Genomic DNA, 20,804 nt, shown 5'->3' with positions numbered 1-20,804 from the left:
TAGCAATACTATGAATAATCTGTTTAATAGCTCCTTTCAACCTATCAGAACGTTTTGTAATTCATATTGGATTTCCACAGTGATGTCCATATAGTGACTGGGTGGGTATTATTCCCATTTTATAGCTGCAGAAAACAGGAGGTGTGGGGATCAGTCCTCAGAACCACGTATTTATCACATGGTTTAACCTGGAGAGCACAGACATCTGCTCAGTTTCCAAAACCTGAGAAAACTCTCAGTCTGTGAGATGGAGGTAAATCTATAACCCTTCCTAAAACTCCACAGACTGGGCTTCCCTGGTGGCGCAGTGGTTAAGAATCTGCCCGCCAATGCAGGGGACAGGGGTTCGAGCCCTGGTCTGGGAAGATCCCACATGCTGCGGAGCAACTAAGCCCATGAGCCACAACTATTGAGCCTGCGCTTTAGAGCCCGTGCTTTAGAGCCCGTGAGCCACAACTACTGAGCCTGCGTGCCACAACTACTGAAGCCTGCGTGCCACAGCTACTGAGCCTGCATTCTAGAGCCCACGAGCCACAACTACTGAGCCTGTGCGCCACAACTACTGAGCCTGCACTCTAGAGCCCATGAGCCACAACTACTGAGCCTGCGTGCCACAACTACGGAGCCTGCGCTCTAGAGCCCACGAGCCACAACTACTGAGCCTGTGCACCACAACTACTGAGCCTGTCCTCTAGAGCCTGCGAGCCACAACTACTGAAGCCCACGCACCTAGAGCCCGTGCTCTGCAATAAGAGAAGCCACTGCAATGAGAAGCCCACGCACCTCAACAAAGAGCAGCCCCCGCTCGCCGCAACTAGAGAAAGCCCACACACCACAATGAAGACCCAACACAGCCAAAAATATAAATAAATAAGTAAATAAATTTATTAAAAAAAATACCCCACATACTGCCTAACAGAGTAAGAATATACCAGTTCAAATTCAAGGTTTTCTTCCCCATTACTATCTATGGAATCTTGAACAAGTTGCATAATTTCCCGATGTGGGTTTTTTCATTAGTAAAATGGGGATGTTAGTATCTGTCCTGAATATTTTGTAGAGTTATCATGAGAATCAAGTAAAGAGTGTGTAAGCATGTATTCAAATGAACAACTATTTCCTGAGGTCCTTCTGCACAATACCACAGCGAATCCACTCTGTAGTCATCCTGCGTTTCAATATTGAGTGTGACAACAAGCTTCCATGACAGAAAAGGGAATACACTCAGAGACTCCTGTTCCCTACATGGAGAGAGGCCCCTTGCTCCGCTGGAGAATCTTGCCACTGCCCTAGAATACTGCTTACCCTCTGTCGCCAGAGATCTGTTCATCAGGAGATGTCTGTTTGACAGTTAATTGTATATCCATCTGAGACACTCTGCGAGGAGCCGTGGAAGTCCTCCTTGGTAGGTCCTGCCCCAGGGATGCTCTGTATTGAAGAAGGTGGCGTTCAGCTGCTGACATTCCTATGTGGTCTGAATTTTGAGCTGGGTCCACGTGAGATTTTTGCAGTGTGTGTGAAGGAGTCTTGGATTAGTTATTTTCTACCACTGAACTAATTTTGTGTAGGATTAGAGAGATCATGAATTAAACCATCCCAAATTCCTCCTACTACCTATCATTCACTAAATACAATTGAGATGTCTTTGTGCATTAAAAAAATGTGTTAAAAGGCTGATTTTAAAATGATTTCAAATTTACAGGAGCGCAAGAACAGTACTAAGTGAACTGATACACTCCTCACTCAGAATCATCAGTTGTTCATTTTATTTGTTCTAATGCTTTCTTTCTACACACACACACATGCACGTGTGCATGCACACACACATACACACACACATTGGTTTTTACTGAACCGTTTGAAGGTAAGTTGCAGACGTGGTTTTGCTTTACCCCTAAATATTCAGGGTGCATTTCCTACGAACAAGGACGTTCTCGCACATAACCATGGTACAATGATAAGGTTCAGGAAATTTAACACTGATACGGTATTACCTAATCTATAGTTTATAAGCAAATTTTATTCATTGACCCAACGATGTCCTTTGTCACTTTCCCTGATCCAGGATCCTATCCAGGACCAGGTATTACGTTTAGTCCTAAACCTCACTAGTCTCCTTCAATTAGGAATGGCTCCTCAGTCTTGGTCTTTCGTGACACTGACATTCTTGAACAATTCAGACCAGTTCTGTAGAATACCTCTTAATTCAGGTCTACCTGCTATTTCCTCGGGTGATGTGTTTTGGGCAGGAATCCCAAGGTGAGTGATGCCGTGTCATCCTCAGGGTATCACATCAAAGAGGCACTTGACGTGAGTTTAACGCATCATTGGTGAGGGTAACTGATCACTTGGTTACACCTCTTCCCTTTCAGAGATAAACAAAATACCGTATCATTCAAAATAATCTTTTTTATCAGCTCAGGCTTTCTTCTTAATTCCAGAGATACCTTGGAAACTTGTTCCCCAAGTCCATCCATCCTTTGGATCATCCCACAGGGTTCTTGGGGCTGACACTTCACTAAGTACTCAAGCCCCCCCCCCCCCCCGCCACTTCACATAAATTCTCTCCGGGGAAGATAACTTGGAGCAAATGATAAACTCAAGCTTCCAGCATAAGCCTCACGCCAGCCAGCTACGCGTGGCTCCTGTTACTGTGCTCACCTGAGGTGCAGCCCATCGGCCTTCCTCATGCTGCGAGAATCAGGACCATGCACTGGAAACAGCCTTGGAAAAACAAAACTTTGCCAGTGGTATTGGGGGGTTTGGGGAAAATTTTAAGCACATAAACCAACCCACAATATCACAATGCTTTCTCATCAAGATAGATAGTTGAAAATGGGGATATTTTATATTCACGTTGTTGAGTTTGGATTTATTCTTATAAACCTAAGTTTAGAGATTAATTTCTGAAAGTTTCTAAAACTTTCTAGAAGTGCAATTTATGGTATTTAACAGTATGTATTATTCTTGTATACATTACCCAAAATGCTCTTAGAAATATTTTTGGAAATCAATTGGGCAAATTTCTAAACTGTTTTTCTACATTTCCCCAAATTTCTTCTTTTAAGTCACAAAATGTCTCTCAAGTTCTATCTTCTATTACATTTGTTTTCCCTTCTTTTGGTTGACCTTTTTTTCTCCACGTAAATAATAGCTACTTAAGTGTTGTGAAATTTATGTGTGAGACAGTTTCAACATCGTGATCCATTTCTGTTTCATTTCTTTGCTTGCAAATATCTTCATTGCCCCCCTTGCTTCCAAAACATGGACATAATCTCGGTAATTGCTACGTTCTTTCCCTCACCCACTCACTCACACTGGGTGTGGGAGTAGCGATTCTCAAGGTTTTAATGTGCATATGTGTCATCTGGGGATCGTAGTAAGGTGCAGATCCTGGTTCAGTCGGTCTGGGACAGGGCTTGAGATTCTGCACGTCCGTCAAGCTCCCGGCTGAGGCAGCTGTGGTTGATCCAGGGATGCTGAGTAGCAAGGCGCTGGAGGATTCGCCCCGAGCTGCATTTTGAGCCAGAACAGGGGGGCCTTGATGGAGCAAACGGGAGTGGGAAACCAGGACGAAGGATTGACGGCACAGGCAGTGATCAGCTAGCGCCTTTAGGTGAGGGAGTGTGGTCTAACGTGGCTGGATAACCAGCCACCTGCAGAGGTGGGTGTCTGGTGGTGAGGCCACAGGAGGGGGCGCAGGTGCTGAGGAGCTTGGATTTTCCTGGGCCAACTTTTAAACAAAAGTGACAGGATTAAGCTTTCATTTTGGGAAGGTTAGTTAGACATCAGCCTGGAGGAAGATTGGTGAGAAGTGTTGCTACAAAAGGGAGGTGAGTTTGGAGGGCATTTTGGTAACTCGGGTGAGAATGAGGAGGGACTGAAAGAAGGTAAAGAACAAGGAGAAAAGGTGATGCACTTGGCACCCAAAGAGTGCAAGTTCAGCAGCTCTGGGCACTGACTGGACGTGGGGAAAGACCTCAGTAATCACGGGAGGAGCCAGTGGAGGCTGATGGACCTGACCTTGTGAGGTGAGGGGTGGAGGCAGGGGCCTAGGAGAAAGGTCGGTCGACCGAGTGCTTGAAGGTGAGAGAAAGGGAAGATGACTGCTGGCCTGAGGTCCCCAGGAACACAGCGGGCAAGGCACAGCCGTGGGGATTGATCTCCTCTCTCCCACCATGGACGAGCTGGTGCCTCCTCCTCTGTTGTCTCAGAGGTTGTCCTAATTTAGGCTCTTCCTGTTCTTCAGCACCCCCTTTGCATCCCATGTTCAGAGACTATGACTTATCTAAGGGGAAACTCTGAAGTCTGTACTCTTCACTATGTTAAAGATCTTTGCTTCAAAGTCAACCTCCAGTAACCCGGTGTGACAATATTCTGACTCCCAGCTGCTTTGTTGGGTCCTCATGGACGTCATTGGACCGATATCTTAAGTACCTATGTTAGTCAGGGTTCTCCAGGGAAACAGAACCAACAGGATGGATGGATTGATGGATGGAAGGATGGAGAGACAGACAGATAGATAGATGAATGGATAAAGGGACAAATGGATGGATGGATGGATGGATGGAGAGATAGATGAAATGGATAAAGGGACAAATGGATGGATGGATGGATGGATGGATGGAGAGATAGATGAAATGGATAAAGGGACAAATGGGTGGGTGGGTGGATAGCTGGATGGCTGGGTGGGTGGATGGATGGAGAGATAGACATGAATGGATGAAGGGACAAATGCATGGATGGATGGGTGGTGGATGGATGGATGGACAGATGCATAGAGACAGACAGATGGATAGCTTTCTCTTAAGGAATTAAGGAATTGGCTCACATGATTGTGGAGGCTGGCAGATCCCAAATGTGCACACAGGCCAGCAGGCTGGAGACCCAGGCACGAGTGTGAAGGCCGTGGGGAGGCCGAATTCCCTCTTCTTCAGGGGATCTCAGTCTGTTTTCTCTGAAGTCCTTCACCTGACCGGGGAGACGCCCCACCGTATGGAGGGTGACCTGCTTTACTCAAAGCCGACTCATCTGTGCTGCTGTCGTCTCAAAAGCCTTCCCAGCAACGTCGCACGGGTGTTAGACCAGGTATCTGGGTACCGTGGCCTAACCAAGGTGACACATAAGATTAGCTGTCACAGTACCCACCTCATCCAGGTGTGAGGATCAAATGAGGTGACATGCATCAGGCATCCGACAGAACCAAGAAGCAACGTGGTGTGTACGTGTGTGTCAGGGCTTTCTCAATGGCGTGATTTTAAAGGGAACGTGAAAAACACTTGAAATTTACCTTTAATCCAAAAAGGATTTAGCAATACCTAATATGACTCCTTCCTGTACTCTGAAAACAACAGGATTCAATATGGTCTTAGGTAGCTACAAAAGTTACACTTCAGAGCATATGTTTCCTGAGGCCGTGTGTATCAGTGACACATTTCATAGCAAATATTTTGTAATGCCCTTTATTTTTCCTAAAATAAAATTCATAAGATTCATCCACAGAATAACCTTACACACATAACTTATAACAAACCACTATAATGCCCTCGTTGTACTATTTTACAACTTACAGTAATATATACTTTAATACACAGACATTGGGGGCACTAGTAGATTAGAAAATATAATGAACGAAGCAGATACTTGCTCCTGAATGGAATCTCCACGAAGGCAACAGCTACAAGCAGAGATGATAGAGAACACCGCGCTGATGACAGACTTCATGAAGAGCACAGCTACTGGTAACAGGGTTTTCCAAATGTATGTCAGTTCTTGCTGAAATCCTAAACCTTGCAAAGTTAAACCTCGCCTCAGTTTATATACAACAGTGGCATTCCTGGAAAATTCAGCGTATAGTAAGCTCGTGAGAGAAATGCGTTGTGCTTGTAAGTAACTCAAAATTAAATTCTCAGCTTAGATCATTATAAACTAAGGCTTTCACCCACCTGAATGTCAGCAGGATATTTGTGAGTCACACGGGAGGTGGGATAACTCCTCATTCCGGGGTGCTCTGCACGTGACAAGATGTTCTCCTATCACCCTCCGCCCCTGCCCATCCTGTGCCAGGAGCCCTCGCCCATCACCTTGCTCACCAAAGAGGCCCTACGCTTCCCAAACAGCCCTGCTGAAAGTCACTGACATATACAGTGGGCTTGTTTCAGCATGAATTACTGGAAATGAGACGTCTAAATGTAATTAAATGCAACAAACAAATCACAGGCAGTACCAGGAAAATGTTCAAGATAAATTCAGAAGGTTTATTGCACCAAATGCCACATAAAAATGGATCAAAATGATATGTGAAGAAGTTTGAAGAAAAAAATTTCCATACAATGACATTGATATCTATTTAACTGATCAAAAACATAAAGTCCTACCAATTTGTCTTAATGGAACTTCAGTAGTAACAAATCAATCCCAGAATTTTCTCCTTTTTAAACAAACACCACTTAAATTTAAGCATATTGCAATCTTGCTTTCAAGATATACGGTTCACCAAAGATGGACATTTAAAAATTAACATTCAGAGGGGGCTGCTTGATTTAGGCAAACAGTATATTAAAAGGTCCCCTCCCCCAAAGCACGAGAGAAAACAAATGGTTCACATTTACCGAGAAGCTAAAGACTTTTTCAGTTTATTGGTGAAAGTATGCATGAACAAAATACTTTCAAAAGTATGTGTTAGTGGAAAAATCCAGATATTTAAAAGAACCGTGGGGTCACTCTATATTCTTTATTTTTATGTACAACCAACTCTAGTGAGGAACCTAAAAAGCTACAGGCTGAATTTTATAAAATCTCAGGACCTAATTAGAAGGGCCTAAACAACAGTTCAGTATCGTTTAGCAGGCAGGGATTTTCCTCCCTCGAAAAAAGTTAACTTTTTGAAAAATATGGAAAGATTAAAAAGTTGCGATGTGTAAACGGCAGTTCCATGGGATGTGAAAAGTTTGGAGTTACTTTCATTAAAAAACAGCACACTTCGGAAAAATGGATTGAAGCCTGTACAAAAAGCTATTTAACACTGATAAAAATAAAATACTTTGGAATTATGCACAAGTATGGAAGCTACATTTTAAGTTTTCATTGTCATGTTTAAACGTACACAATGATCTTTACATTCATATCACCCGTCAGTCTATGAAAAATGAAACCGCGACATGCTAGAGAGAGGCCCATCACGGTCACGCGGGCGCACACCCGCTCTGTCCTGCCTCCCAGCTTGCGTGGAAAAGCAAGATGCTACAAAAGGTGCACTCAACAGGTAAGACGTCAAAGTTGAAGAAACCCTAAAGGTGGAATCCTGTCAACTGAGGTAGTTTTCTCTATTTGTACTTTTTTTTTTTTTTTTTTTTTTTAACTTTTGTTTCTTTTCTTGAGGTGGGCCTGGGCGAGGGCGGGTCCCTTCCTTGCCCTCTTGGGCTAAGACAGACCCAAGCCACCAGGTGGGGTCCGCTGTGTGTGTCAACACAGTTCCATGAGATTCTCTTCTTTTCCGCTTTTGGGAGGAGGGTGAGTTTAGGAGACAGCACAGGTGGACGTTCCCCAGGGGAGGGTTTGTGAACGAGCAGCGACAGCCCTGGTCTGCTGTGTGGCCGGCAGCCCTGAGGGTCGGGGCCGCCCAGGGTCCTGAGCGCTGTCCCTCCGTCACCTTCTCCCGGGGGAGGCGGCGGGCAGGAGATGCGGAGGCAAAGCCAGTTTCCTCAGCTTCCAGGGGCTGGGCCGCACCTGTACTGCGTGGAGTTCAGCATCGGCCGCTTAAAGCTCAGCGTCCCCCGGGCCGGGTGTACTGCTCACCGGGCCGCTACGTGCACTGATTTTGTTTCTAGTTACGGTCTGTGAGCCCTGGAGGGTCGGGGGGGCGGGGAGGAGGGAGGGGAAGCGCCCAGAACGTGTCAACGAGGAGAAGGAAACCGAGACTGCGGGTGCTCGAAGCCGGTGCAGAGGGGACGCTGGGACCTCACTCCGCACGGGCGGGGAGAGGGTGGCCACGGCTGAGGTCCACGACAACCGCCGCGATGCCACGGCGCCAAGGACTCGGGACACCCGTCTCGTGCCAGACATCAGGCAAGAGGAAACGGAAAACGTAGAAGGAATGGACAACGTCACTTTTATGAGAGAAACACACACAATACAAATCCAAGATCTTAAGAGCCTCGACACACCTCTCTGCATTTCACATCGTAAAAAAAAGGGGGGGGGGGCGGAATTCCCTGGGGTCCCGGGGTTAGGGCTCGGCGCTCTCACTGCGGAGGGCCCGAGTTCAGTCCCTGGTCGGGGAACGAAGATGCTGCAGGCCGCCTGGAGCAGCCAAAAGAAAGAAAGATGATTTATGAAAAAAGAGAGGGGAAGGCTGCAGTCCTGACCTATTCCTAAGAAAGAAAGAACACACACCTGTTTTTCTCCATTGGTCCTGCCGCTGTCCTCTTTCAAACAAGTAACCCGCGTGCATTTGTCAAAGAGTAAAGACACAGATGTATGTAACTTGGGGTCTGGGATCAGGATTTTATCAAGTAGAAAATATGAAGTCATTTTAACTCCTGAAAGGGAAGTCGTTTCATATTCTCAGGTGCAAAGCCTACCTGCAAAGGACCGGCATCCATTCATAAACGAGAAGGAAACCAGAGCCTGGTTGTAACGAACCGACCTCACGATCTGCAGGAACTAACAGTTCTGCTGTACTGGGTTAGCCCCCGGCCTTGTAACCATCCACTTACCCAAGAGGCTTTTCCTTTACCCTGGATGTCAGTACATCGTCTGTTTCACGGCCAGTAAACTAAAGTGAACGTCCACAGAAAATTAAGGGCTTTTAAAAAGCAAACTATGCTCATAAATAAACAATGCTTCATTTTGGCAGGTTTTTATACTACGGGGCAGTGAATTTCTGGGAAGCTGTTTTGAAAAGGACCTAGGGATTGGAAGGCACAGAGATGATAGTGTAAAAATTCAGCTCCCATCGGGATTGTTTATAAACGTTCACACTAATTCATGAGTCACCCTGCACTCTTGCAGCGTTCGTTTCCCACCAGGACAGCTGGGCCTTTTAAAGTAGGAACAGTCCTTGGTATTAACTAGTATAGGAAGAAGGTGGCTTCCGCGGGAGGAGTTCAGCCACAGAACCACTCGCCGGCTGACGGAACCAACTTTGGTGAACGGCCCCGCTTAAAAGGCTGCCCAGAGCTGCGAAGGGTCCGGGGAAGCCGGGCGGGCTCGGGCCGAGGCCGCCGCTGCCACGGAACCACGCGGGCACGGGCTGAGGACGCCGCACCGACTCCTGCCTTGATCGCACCGGCGAGCCGTCCCGGAGCCACCCGCGGCTGCACCTCGAACGCGGTAAACTGGGACAAGACGGGGAGCAGCGGGTCCCCGGAGCTCCCGGCCCCCCGTGCCGTGCGCCGGACGGTGACGGTGACGGTGACGCCGGAGCGGAGGGCGGCACGCGCGGGCTTCCCGCGGCCGCTGAGCCGGGGCCAGGACGCCGGGACCCCTCTCCCCGGCTCGGGGAGCTCGCGCTGGCACTCGGAGACGTCCCGGCCCCGCTGCTGCGCCCCGACGTGCTCGCGGCCCCGCCCGGCCCGGCCCGGCCCAGCGCGGCAGCACCGGCTCCGTCTGCCCTGCTCGGGCCTCGCGGTCCTGGGGAGCGGCCGTCCGTCCTCCCTCCTTCCACGGGGCAGCTGTCCGGAGCGTCGGCTTACAGGAGTATCTGAGCGACGTACGGAGAGTGAGTGCTGGCGACGGCCGTCAGCAGGGGCAGGTCGTTGGACTCGATCCTGAGGGCGGACAGGGGAGGGGACGTTGCTTTAAAGCTGCAGGACTTACGGGAGGGGCCCGGCGCCGGACCCCCGGGCTGCCCGGTCAGTGCCCAGAACCGATGCCGGAGTGAACGAGGCGGCGACACGAGAGCCTGTCCCTGGGACCCCACGTTCCCCGCATCCCCGCGCGGCCCCTGTGCGACTCCCCCTCCGGGCAGCCCTCCCGGCTTGCACCCCGGGTCTGCACCGGCAGCGTCTCCAGAACCCCGGAGATTCCTTCAAGGCTGACACGACCGAGACCCCCACTGAGCGCGTGCCCGACACTCACAGGTGCGCATGGGCAGAAGGCCGCGCGTCCTGGAGAAGTCAGGCCGGTCTCGGTCCTTGAAATACGTCCTAACGCTCTCCCTTGATTCCCAAAACCAAAAATTAAAAATAGACCCTGGGCTTCCCTGGTGGCGCAGTGGTTGAGAGTCTGCCTGCTAATGCAGGGGACGCGGGTTCGAGCCCTGGTCTGGGAAGATCCCACATGCCACGGAGCAACTGGGCCCGTGAGCCACAACTACTGAGCCTGCGCGTCTGGAGCCTGTGCCCCGCAACGGGAGGGGCCGCGATAGTGAAAGGCCCGCGCACCGCGATGAAGAGCGGCCTCCGCACCGCGATGAAGAGTGGCCCCCACTTGCCGCAACTAGAGAAAGCCCTCACACGAAAACTAAGAGACCCAACACAGCCATAAATAAATAAATAAATAAAGTATTAAAAAAAAAAAAAAAAAAAAAAATAGACCCTAAAAAGGCAGCGGGCATGGCCCCGTGGAGTTTTCCACGCCTTCTCCAGTCATGCTCCCTCCGGACCTCATTTCGGGGCAGACGGGGAGCTCCCAGCACCTTAGTGCTGCTGGCCTGAGCACGGGAGGGGCTGAGGAGGGGCTGGAGGGACCCCCACTAACAAGGCGCTGAGGGGCCTGGCGACGAGGAGGTAAATCCACCCTCACCATCCTTCTGGGGGTGCTGATGGGTGGGCACCTGTCAGGGGCCAGGCAAGCGTCCTGGAGATAAAAGCTGCACATCCTGCATCGGAAACCGGATGGGGCAGGACTAGTGAGGCTGGTGAAGAGATCTAAGTAAAAAGTGTAAAAGCAAATGCCTCAAACGGGGAGAATATTTTTTAAATGATGTAAAAAAAAAAAGTGACAGGAAACGCTAAGAGCCAAACAATACAGTATAAGTCACATCCTGGGTGTGAAAGATGGAAAGTCCGACAAGCATGCAGAGGCCTGAGCCTTGAAATAATACTTTGATTGGCAGGCTTAACAGAGAATTTCAGGGTTGATGTTTTATACACAGTATTTCCTTGCCCCAAACTGGGGGGCGGGGCGGAGGTCATCATCACAGGTAAGGGAGACAATGCCTCATCTACACAAGTTTTTGTTACTTCTCTGTGGAAAATTAACCAGAGAGTAAAACACAAGTCAGTAAAACACAAGTCTTCCCCCAGAGAAGTCAGGACCAAGAGCCTCTGGAAAATGATACACGTTATCGATAGCATGCACGCCTCCTCTTCTGATGGGCTCATAATAAAAGGGAGGAGAGTACGGTCACCCCAGGACGTGCAGACGGCCCCCAAGTCCAGGAGAATGGCCTTCCCCACCTCCTCCAGAAAAAGCACGGAAAGCACAGCTGCTGCCGCGTGTGTGACAGCTCGTGACTCGCACATCTTACTGAAATGACTAGAAATGGGCAGATGGAGGAGGATTACACTCTTCACTTTCAAGGATAAAATAATCCAGGGGCAAGACTAACAAGGTACCACTAGCTTCAAGGTCTGCATGTGTTTCTGGGCGTGAAACTCCAGTATCAGATACAAGAAACATGCCGTTCACTGGGGAGCCCCAGAGGCTGGACAGGTCAGTGGGTAGAGCGCAGGGGACAGCCCCCCGCAGACACCGGCACTCCCCAGAACTCACCCCAGAACGACACTTAATTCTTTCACGTGCACGCGCGTGTGTCCACGAAGATACTCAGACAGCATCTTACTCTTCAGGTACATCTCCTGTAGTCTGTCTTCCAGGTGCATGATGCACTGCAAAGGCAATTACACTCACGATGAGGGCAAGAACTCAGATCTCTGCCAACGTCTAAGAGCCGCAATTCCCTCAATCCATTTCTAAGTATGCTACTGGAATCTCATCTCTTTAAAATATACTTCAAGAATTACAACCCAGCTCAAACCCTACCATAAGCAGGCATAAGAATAGGTTTTTGTCATCAACAAGGACCTACTGAAAAGCACAGGGAACTCTACTCATTACTCTGCGATAACCTATATGGAAAAGAATCTGAAAAAGAATAGATACGTGTGTGTACAACCGAATCACTTTGCTGTACACCTGAAATTAACACAACATTGTAAATCAACTGTACTCCAATATAAAATTTAAAAAAATAAAAAATAAAAAAGAATAGGTTTTTGTAAAACAATAAAGTTTAATTTTTCCAGTGACTGTTAAGATCTTCATGTATATTTTCTGGTCTTTCTAAAAAAGCATTTGTTTCTACATAGTTAAAATTATTCTATAAGTACACTTATTTCCTGCTTTCAAAAAACTTTCTAATAATCCTTTTCCCATGTTATTAAAAATTCTTTATCAATATAATTTTTATGACTGATTTTTCAGAATGTGAATTTACCATGACTAAAATCACATAGCCATCTGCATTTTTGTTATTATACATAATTTTGTAAAGAGCACCTTTCTTGTTGTTTTCCTATATCTCAGATTATTTTGGTGCAATTCGTTCCCAGAAGAATGACTGGAACAAGGTTATTCTGAACCTTTTTTTTTTGCTCTCGAGAGTGTATTTTAACTAGGTCTCTAGTAACAATGAAGAAAGGGCAATTTTGTTCAGAACATCTCTACCCTTGGAACTGTGTCCAGCTTCGTTTTTAGAGAGCAGCAGTCACCTGTGTCTTGCACCAGAGGCAAATGCTTTTGCATTTGGCAGGGAGACCAATCCAGGCAGCTCAGTAAGTCACCTGATGGCTCTGGCAAGGGTCACTCCATCAGACGTGATTTTCTTCTAGACCTTTAGGCCTGCTATTTTCAAGGTAAAAAGATTAACAGATGCACTTGAAAATGTTGATCTTGACCACCTGGGCTGATCAGTGACATGGAAAAAGTATCCATTCGAGATGCAATCTTTCCCATTTTTCATTGGCTTAAAACCTTAAGTGCATCGTATTATGTGGACGAAACACAACTGGTAAGTGAGTAAGAGTAATAATCAAAGCAAGGAGGATTTCGCCAATTCTCTTGGGGGAAAATGTTCCCCCAGGAAAACAGAGTTAAGTGCGGAAAGGTGTCCTGTTCAGTGTCAGTTCCTTGTGGAGCAAATACAAAGTTTTAGTAAGAGTGTTGTAAAATATTAAAAAGAACATTCACATTACGTTGAATCCTTTATGTTTTAAAATAGTGAATTTACTGTGTTTTCACAGTCCCCAGGAAAACTGTGTGTTGCAGTGCGGAAATAAACAGAACATTGGTTCATATGGAATGTGCACGGAACTTGCAATCAAAGCACTTAGAAATTTTTTTAAAAGGCTGATTATGAAATTGAACTGTTTCGCGATTCCCCTCCCTCCTTTCTGAGATGGATTTCTTCAACTTTAACTTCTGAAATTTAAAATAGCTACTTTCTCTTTTCACACTGAAGGTACTAACAGGCCTTTAATCACGTGTTTCATTCGAGTGACTTTTAAGGAGAATTTTAAACTGCAGATGAAATGTTCTTTGATCCTGATTTTGTCAAGTCATTCATATTATTAAGTGGTCATATGTAACTTATGTCTAAATGAAGTAAAAAGAATTAACTGTGGTAATTTACTGCTGGGATAACTAAGATTTCAAACGTAGCAAGAGATATGGATTATAGAATAAAATATAAAAGTTTGGTAAATATAACAGTAAAAAACTGTAAAATCAAATATATCTCTCTTCCCTTACAGAAAAGCAGACTTCGGCCTCTAAATCAGCATGATGCAAGTTGCTACTAGAAGGAAAAACTGCCTACAAATGTAGAACAGGAATCAGGTTGTAATACGCCACAGGTGGGGCCTTCTGTGTTACCCCTGAGAACAGGGGTCCTACAGTTTAAAGCCCAAATAAAGGTTTCAGTGAGAAGGTGGTGTCAGTCTTCAAAGCCATGAACACTGTTTCACGCAACTGGTTCTTACTAACAGTTACACTAATAGTAGCTGTTTCCTGAGTGTGTGCAACATCCAGCACTACTTCAAGTGCTCTACCCGAATTATCTCACTTAATTTTTATCACCAGACAGGACAGGTGCTGCTGTGCCCCAGCTTCGACAAGGCACCCGATTCGGAAGCAGAGGCGCCTGAGTCTGAGTCCAGGCCACTGAAAGCCCACGGACTGGCCACTACTGTCCACTGGCTGCCAGGGCATCTCATCTCGCCTGAGCTCGGACAGGTAGAAGGCAGCCCCTTGGAGGACTCCCACACATGCTTGTTGCCTAGGTACCGTCTTCACTTTGCAGAGGAGAAAGCTGCGGCCCTGAGATGCCCGACGAAGCAACGGCAAAGCCTGGGCGTGGACCCGTGACGTCCAGGGGTGCCCCGTGATGCTGTGCTGCCACCTGAGGTGACAGCCAGTGTTTCAAAGCACCTCCTCCAAGGACAGAGGAGTCCCGACCTTCCGAGGGGTGTGGTACGCCTGCAGATCCGGCCACGAGAGCTCAGGGGAACACCCGCCACGAGCAATCGGGGAGGTGACTCACATTCAGCCTCCTACTTGGTTGTCAATAGCTCTGCATCTTTTGCGGAGGCCGGAGGCTGGAAGGGAGACGCTGTTTGGTTTGGGGCTGAGGGAGGAGGAGTCCAGAAGGCCGGTGGGCTCTTCCCAGGTGCAGCCCCGCCAGCTCGCGGGGCTGTGCCCTGTATGTGCCCTTCAGCTGCACTTGTGCTCTGGAAACCTTGCTCCCTTCCTGGCTAAATGTATTTTCTCTCAATCTCTCTGCACACAGACACACAGGAATTTGTTTTGCATGGTATTCCAGGGACTTGGGGAGAGCTGCTGATCATTTTCTCGGAGTTCAGGGCGTCTGTCTGCTGTTTGTATTTAACGTAACGTTATCAAAGTGATTTTAAAATCCCATTCGAAAAGGAACAATTGATACCATCCCCTGTGGCTATGGTGCTTCAACATTTTAAGCGTTTACACGAACGATATTCTATGTATCCATAACAGCTTTGGGAGGATGGTCCCTGAACTGATGGCCCCTGAACTCGTCCCTTCGGAAGCTGGCTGGCTTGCATTTGACCCGATGACGGGAAAACCGATGAGTCCCCCAAAGGAGGATGTTAAACTTCCCTTCATGCTCGATCCCTGCCCCCATACCTTCCCTGTTTCTCCACGTAACTTGTTCAAAAAGATTGTGTCACTCTGTGCTCTCTGTCTCCAGAAGGACTATTGTCACTGAATCCAGCCCGTGTGCTGGTTTTGTGTCACACGCTCTGTTTTCACTGATGCTACCATCCAGTTAGACTAAAATCAATACACGGGAATGCGTGACTTTATAACCGCAATGCTGCGGAAAATGCTTTCTTAGCTCACTTCTCTGATGGTCTGAGAACGATACTTACAAAGTCGGCGGGGAGGTGAAGCCTATAAAGCTGCAGGATGGACTGAAGTAAACTGGACACCTGGCTTGAGACCAGGACGTCCTGGCCGAGTTTCGTGCCGTCCACCGCCTTCCTCTGACTCGTGGCCACCTGGACGCTCCACTTGTCCGTGTCTGCAATGATGCACACGGCCTCGGCAATGGGCTCGTCGAGCACGGGGTGCTGCGGGACAGACACACGGGGTCAACTCTTCACCATGCTTCCGGTGACATCGGCACGTCCAGAAGTTTCTGTGCAGCGTCAGACTCAGGGGCAGAGGTGGTGGCGGGAGCCCCGGGAGCCCCGAGCCCTACAGGGACCCAAACTGGGGTGTCATCCCATAGTCATTTAAATGTTAACTTGACAAACCTGCACCCAGGGGGCACACTATAAACGTCACCAAACATTCAGAGGTAAGCAAAAAGGCCTGTGGTCTCCCTCCATCCCAGGACATTAAAGCCCGTTTCCTTCTGGAAGACTGCACTCTCCTTTTATGCTTTTTATTTTTATTTATTTTTTTCCCACGAGTCTGTGGGATCCTAGTTCCCTGAACTGGGATCGAACCCGGGCCCCCTGCAATGGAAGCGTCTTAACCACTGGGCCGCCAGGGAAGTCTCTGCACCCTCCTTTTAAAATGGAGACGGTCAGAATAAGGTGTAGGAGTCTACTGCCATTTTCCCCATCACAAGGCTTGGCAGGGTAACTTAACAGCCCCTGAAAGGCATAGCTTTAATCACGAGGCAATATTTATTCAGAAACCATGTGCTACACGCATAAATCAACTCCAGGACAACTAAAGTCAGACTGGCCAGGGAGCTGTGTATCGAGATGAGGCCAAAAGGCACAAGTGCGGCTACTGATGAACGTACTTAAAATACCAAATCCTCGGTTAACTGGGCAGTGATGGATGGAGCAGGTTAACTAGGAAACTGTGCCACGGGGCCAACGGGGTGAACACTGACGCCGTCCAGGAACATGGCCCACGAGAGGCACGTGAAAAGACGCTCAACATCACTCATCATTAGAGAATGCAAATCAAGATTACAATGAGGTATCACCTCACACTGGTCAGAATGGCCATCATCAAAAAGTCTAGAAACGATAAACACTGGAGAAGGTGTGGAGGAAAGGGAACCCCGCTGCACTGTTGGCGGAAATGTAAATTGATACAGCCACTATGGAGAACAGTATGGAGGTTCTTTAAAAAACTAAAAATAGAACTACCATATGACCCAGCTATCCCACTCTTGGGCATATATCCAGAGAAAACCATAATTTTAAAGGATGCATGCACTCCAGTGTTCACTGCAGCACTATTTACAACAGCCAGGACATGGAAGCAACCTAAGTGTCCATTGACAGAGGAATGGATAAAGAAGATGTGGTACATACACACAATGGAATATTACTCAGCCATAAAAAGGAATGAAATTGGGTCATTTGTAGAGCTGTGGATGGACCTAGAGACTGTCATACAGAGTGAAGTAAGTCAGAAAGAGAAAAACAAATATCGTATATTAACGCATATATGTGGAATCTAGAAAAATGGTACAAATGAACTTATTTACAAAACAGAAATAGAGTCACAGATGTAGAAAACAAACTTATGGCTACTGGGGGGGAAAAAGGGGGAGGGATACATTGGGAGATTGGGATACATATACACACTGCTATATATAAAATAGATAACTAATAAGTACCTACTGTACAGCACAGGGAACTCTATTCAATGCTCTGTAATGACCTGTATGGGAAAAGAATCTAAAAAAGAGTGGGTCTATGTATACGTATAACTGATTCACTTTGTTGCACAGCAGAAACTAGCACAACATTGTAAATCAACTATACTCCCAAAAAATTAATTAAAAAAAGGGAAACGGCCTAAAAAATTGAATTTCTCAAAACTGATCACAGTGTAACTGCTTCACCACCAGCTCCTCTGACACACGTGTTCAGGATCCCACACGCGTGCAAATCAAGGGCACAACAGGACTGCCCTCCAGCCCCAAACTAGGAGAGAGAAGGGGGTGGGCAGGTACGCAGTGAGATGGAGACAGACGGAACGCACCTCGAAGCCGGCGTCCTCGAGCACACCTTTGTGACCCTCAGTCACTGAAGGCAAAGCGGGCCTGGCCTCCTCCTGTCACGCGGTTCCTTCCGCTGCCCTGTGGTGGCCCCTCGCGCTAGGTTCGTCCTGATTCCCCTTTGGAGAAGGACCTTTCCCAGGTAAATCCTGGAGGCCCCTCCCTCTGTCACAGGGTGGGAACAGGGCCCAAGCTGGGCCAATCAGACTCTCCCTCCCGGCCACCTGCCCGGAGCACGCAGCCAGGAGGCCGGGAGCCGCTGGGGTCACCGCGCTCCTGCTCGACAAAAGCCACCACGAATACCCACAGCGATGCTTGGTTCCTGCACTTCCACAGGGGCCTTGTTTCCTGACGACCCCAAGCCTAGTTCTTCAGTCTCCTTACCATTTCTAAGGATCCCTAATATCCCTCCAATAAAGTCCCTTCCGGTTAAATTAACAAGAGTCGGTTTCTGCCGCTTGCAGCAAAGAACCCACACAGGTACACGACCCTGTCTCGGGTGACCGAGACCTGAGCTTTTTACGACTTAACACTAGTAGTGGGAAGGCCGATGATGGAAACCCAAATGTCTGCTGTCACGCTTACTTTCAGCAGGTGGTCTGGCTCCCTCGTTTGCGGCTTTTCCACTCAATCTTTGCGCTCTTTCCCACAGACGGGGAAGTGACTGGCGGGCTGAATGAGAACTTTTTTCCTCAACTGTATCCAGGACGGAAACTTTCACGTTTTAGAATATTTTCCCCATTGAAAAGAATAGCAAATCAGGCAAAGTCTAGCGGCCCAACACTTATTTAAGCACAGGTTAAACGTGAGAAATAAAGAATGTGGCAAAGCAGATTCTTGAATTAATGAAGCCCAGTTTCCCAAGGATGGCTCTCATTTTTTAAGACTTGCTCACCAAACAGTCGAAATGCTCACACACACAATGACCCTAAATTCCCACTCTCACCCGCAGGTTTTTGTGACCCCTCAGTCCTACCCTCCTCACACACTCTCCAAAACAGAAAGTAAAGACAGGGCTGCAATGACTTCCCTTTACAAGTTCCTGCAAGTTCTTGCTCAATCCGTGTGTCATAAACTCGCAGCAAGAGGATGATGACTTGCCATCAGTGTACCTGGTCCTTATGAGCAAAGGAAATGGAAATTTGGAAATTTAAAAGATTTGTATTTTGAGCTCAAGTTCCTTCAATGCTTTGCATTTATCAGAAATTCAGTGTGCTGGGTATAGCACAAAACAGACCTATACTGAGACCTTTTCTTCAAGGGACTTACGTTCCGAAAGTATATATATAATCATCAAAGACCAGAGGCCAACGTACTTACAGTGAGTGGAATGCATGCCAGTTCCCTTTCACCTGGATTTCAATCACCTCCCTCTAGCAAGGCGTGGTAACAGGACCCAAGCCAGGCCAATCAGATGCCCCTCCCCTGAGATTTCCCTGTGAGCAGGGGCCCAGGAGGCTGAGAAGGGTTGGGGTAAAAATCTAGCTTTTGTTGGATTACTTGTTTGCAGTAGATAATGTGGGCCCTAGTTTCCAGCTCAGCTCAATTTCCGAAATGATTTCCCCAGCATCGTGACAGGGAAGGGAGCAGCGTGTGGGCCCGAGGAAAGCACACAGACAGCAGGTTACGGGGCCCCATAACCACACACAGAGCTCCGCCTTCGCAAGTGAGCCGCAGGCACGAGGGCGGCGAGGCTCACTGGGGAAGCGATGGATGGAAGGCTGTCCAGGTCCCGGTGACCCCAGGAGGCTGCAGGCCCAGGGGCAGTAACAGCAGAGGAGCGACGGAGGAGTTGGCTCAGGTGTCTTACGAGGAAGAACGAAAAGGGTCAGAGAACCGTGAAAGAAAGAAAGTGCGCGTGAGCCATTTTTAAATCACTGGCGGAAACCTGAGCACAGACTGAAGAAGGCTAGGTCCGAGGGTCGGGACAAACGGACAGGAGGTCGAGAGCCCGTCCCCTGAAGGAGGGGCCGACTCTTCTCTCCCTGGACTCCCAGCTCCTAGCCCAGGACCGGGCCCTCGAGAAAGGGGCCCAGGTCAAGCACAGCGGTGACAGGGCAGGCAAGCACGTGCAGCCCCAACACAGCGCGGTGCCACCACGTGTGCAGGATCCAGGGACACAGAGAACCACGGAGAGCTGTCAGGGGAGCACCTTAAAAAGCAATCACACAGGGCACGACACTCAGCATCCTGTGACAAACCACAGTGGACAAGAGCACGAAAAAGAACATACTTCTGCAGCTGGGTCACTGTGCTGCACAGAAGAGATGAACACAACGCCGTAAATCAACCCTACTTCAGTGAAATGAAGAAACAAGAATTACACATCCTCGGACTCCTAGATATCTAACACGTAATTCCCTGAACACACCCAACTGCCTCTAAGTACACCATCTAGCAGTTACTCACTTATTTCCTGAAGAACAAACACTTTCAAAAGGAAGATGGAAATAGAGGGAAATGTAAACAGTCAAGAAAAAGAAATGAAACCTGGAGAGAGAGCAAAAATGTCTATAACTTAGATTAAGTTATAATCTGAGGGGCACCAGGGTGACTGGCTGGCCAGCTCTGATCTGGTTTAAACGTCTCTAAGGTCAGAGGAGCTTAAGTTCTGGTGATTCTGGAGATTTCTGATACATATCTTCCCCAAAGAAACCCAACCCCACTAAAGACAGGGCAGTTTAACCGTATCATGGTGTGGCTTATTAGTCAATGTCTAAGCTTTTAGAATTTAAAGAACTCCATGATCCAGAAGACCACGCCTGGATTATCACAGGAACACTCACCCACACACGCCCTCCGCCCTGCCTGGTATTCAATGGAAAATTCCTCTTAGAAAAGGCTCTACTTTTTTTTTTTTTTTTTTTTTTAATAAATGTATTTATTTTATTTTATTTTTACTTTTGGCTGCGTTGGGTCTTTGCTGCTGCACGCGGGCTCTCTCTAGTCGCGGCGAGCGGGAGCCACTCTTTGTTGTGGTGCGTGGGCTTCTCATTGCGGTGGCTCCTCTTGTTGTGGAGCACGGGCTCTAGGCGCGTGGGCTTCAGTAGTTGTGGTGTGTGGTCTCAGTAGTTGTGGCTTGTGGGCTCTAGAGCACAGGCTCAGTAGCTGTGGCACATGGGCTCAGTAGTTGTGGCTCATGGGCTCAGTAGTTGTGGCTCATGGGCTCTAGAGCGCAGACTCAGTAGTTGTGGCGCACGGGCTTAGTTGCTCCGTGGCATGTGGGATCTTCCCGGACCAGGGCTCGAACCCGTGTCCCCTGCATTGGCAGGCGGATTCTTAACCACTGCAC

The 20,804-nt window shown here is 48.0% G+C and overlaps 1 protein-coding gene across 4 annotated transcripts in view; it reads right to left on the bottom strand.

Annotated features, from left to right (window-relative positions):
• Window positions 1-6,236: 6,236 nt before the first annotated feature.
• Window positions 6,237-20,804, bottom strand: part of FNIP2 (folliculin interacting protein 2) — a 118,577-nt gene continuing 104,009 nt past the window's right edge. For all 4 annotated transcript variants that reach the window (XM_059922364.1, XM_059922361.1, XM_059922363.1 and 1 more), the window contains 3 exons: window positions 15,411-15,611; window positions 11,719-11,834; window positions 6,237-9,770 (listed from right to left, as the gene is read on the bottom strand). In XM_059922364.1, the coding sequence (XP_059778347.1) occupies window positions 9,692-9,770; window positions 11,719-11,834; window positions 15,411-15,611 (396 nt within the window). In that variant the 3' untranslated portion in view covers window positions 6,237-9,691. The remainder of the gene's footprint in view (window positions 9,771-11,718; window positions 11,835-15,410; window positions 15,612-20,804) is intronic.

Source organism: Balaenoptera ricei, chromosome 5 (assembly GCF_028023285.1).
Source record: "Balaenoptera ricei isolate mBalRic1 chromosome 5, mBalRic1.hap2, whole genome shotgun sequence".
Taxonomy (NCBI): Eukaryota; Metazoa; Chordata; class Mammalia; order Artiodactyla; family Balaenopteridae; genus Balaenoptera; species Balaenoptera ricei.
Note: the sequence above shows the minus strand (reverse complement) of the source record. Positions and strands in the feature narration are given on the sequence as shown.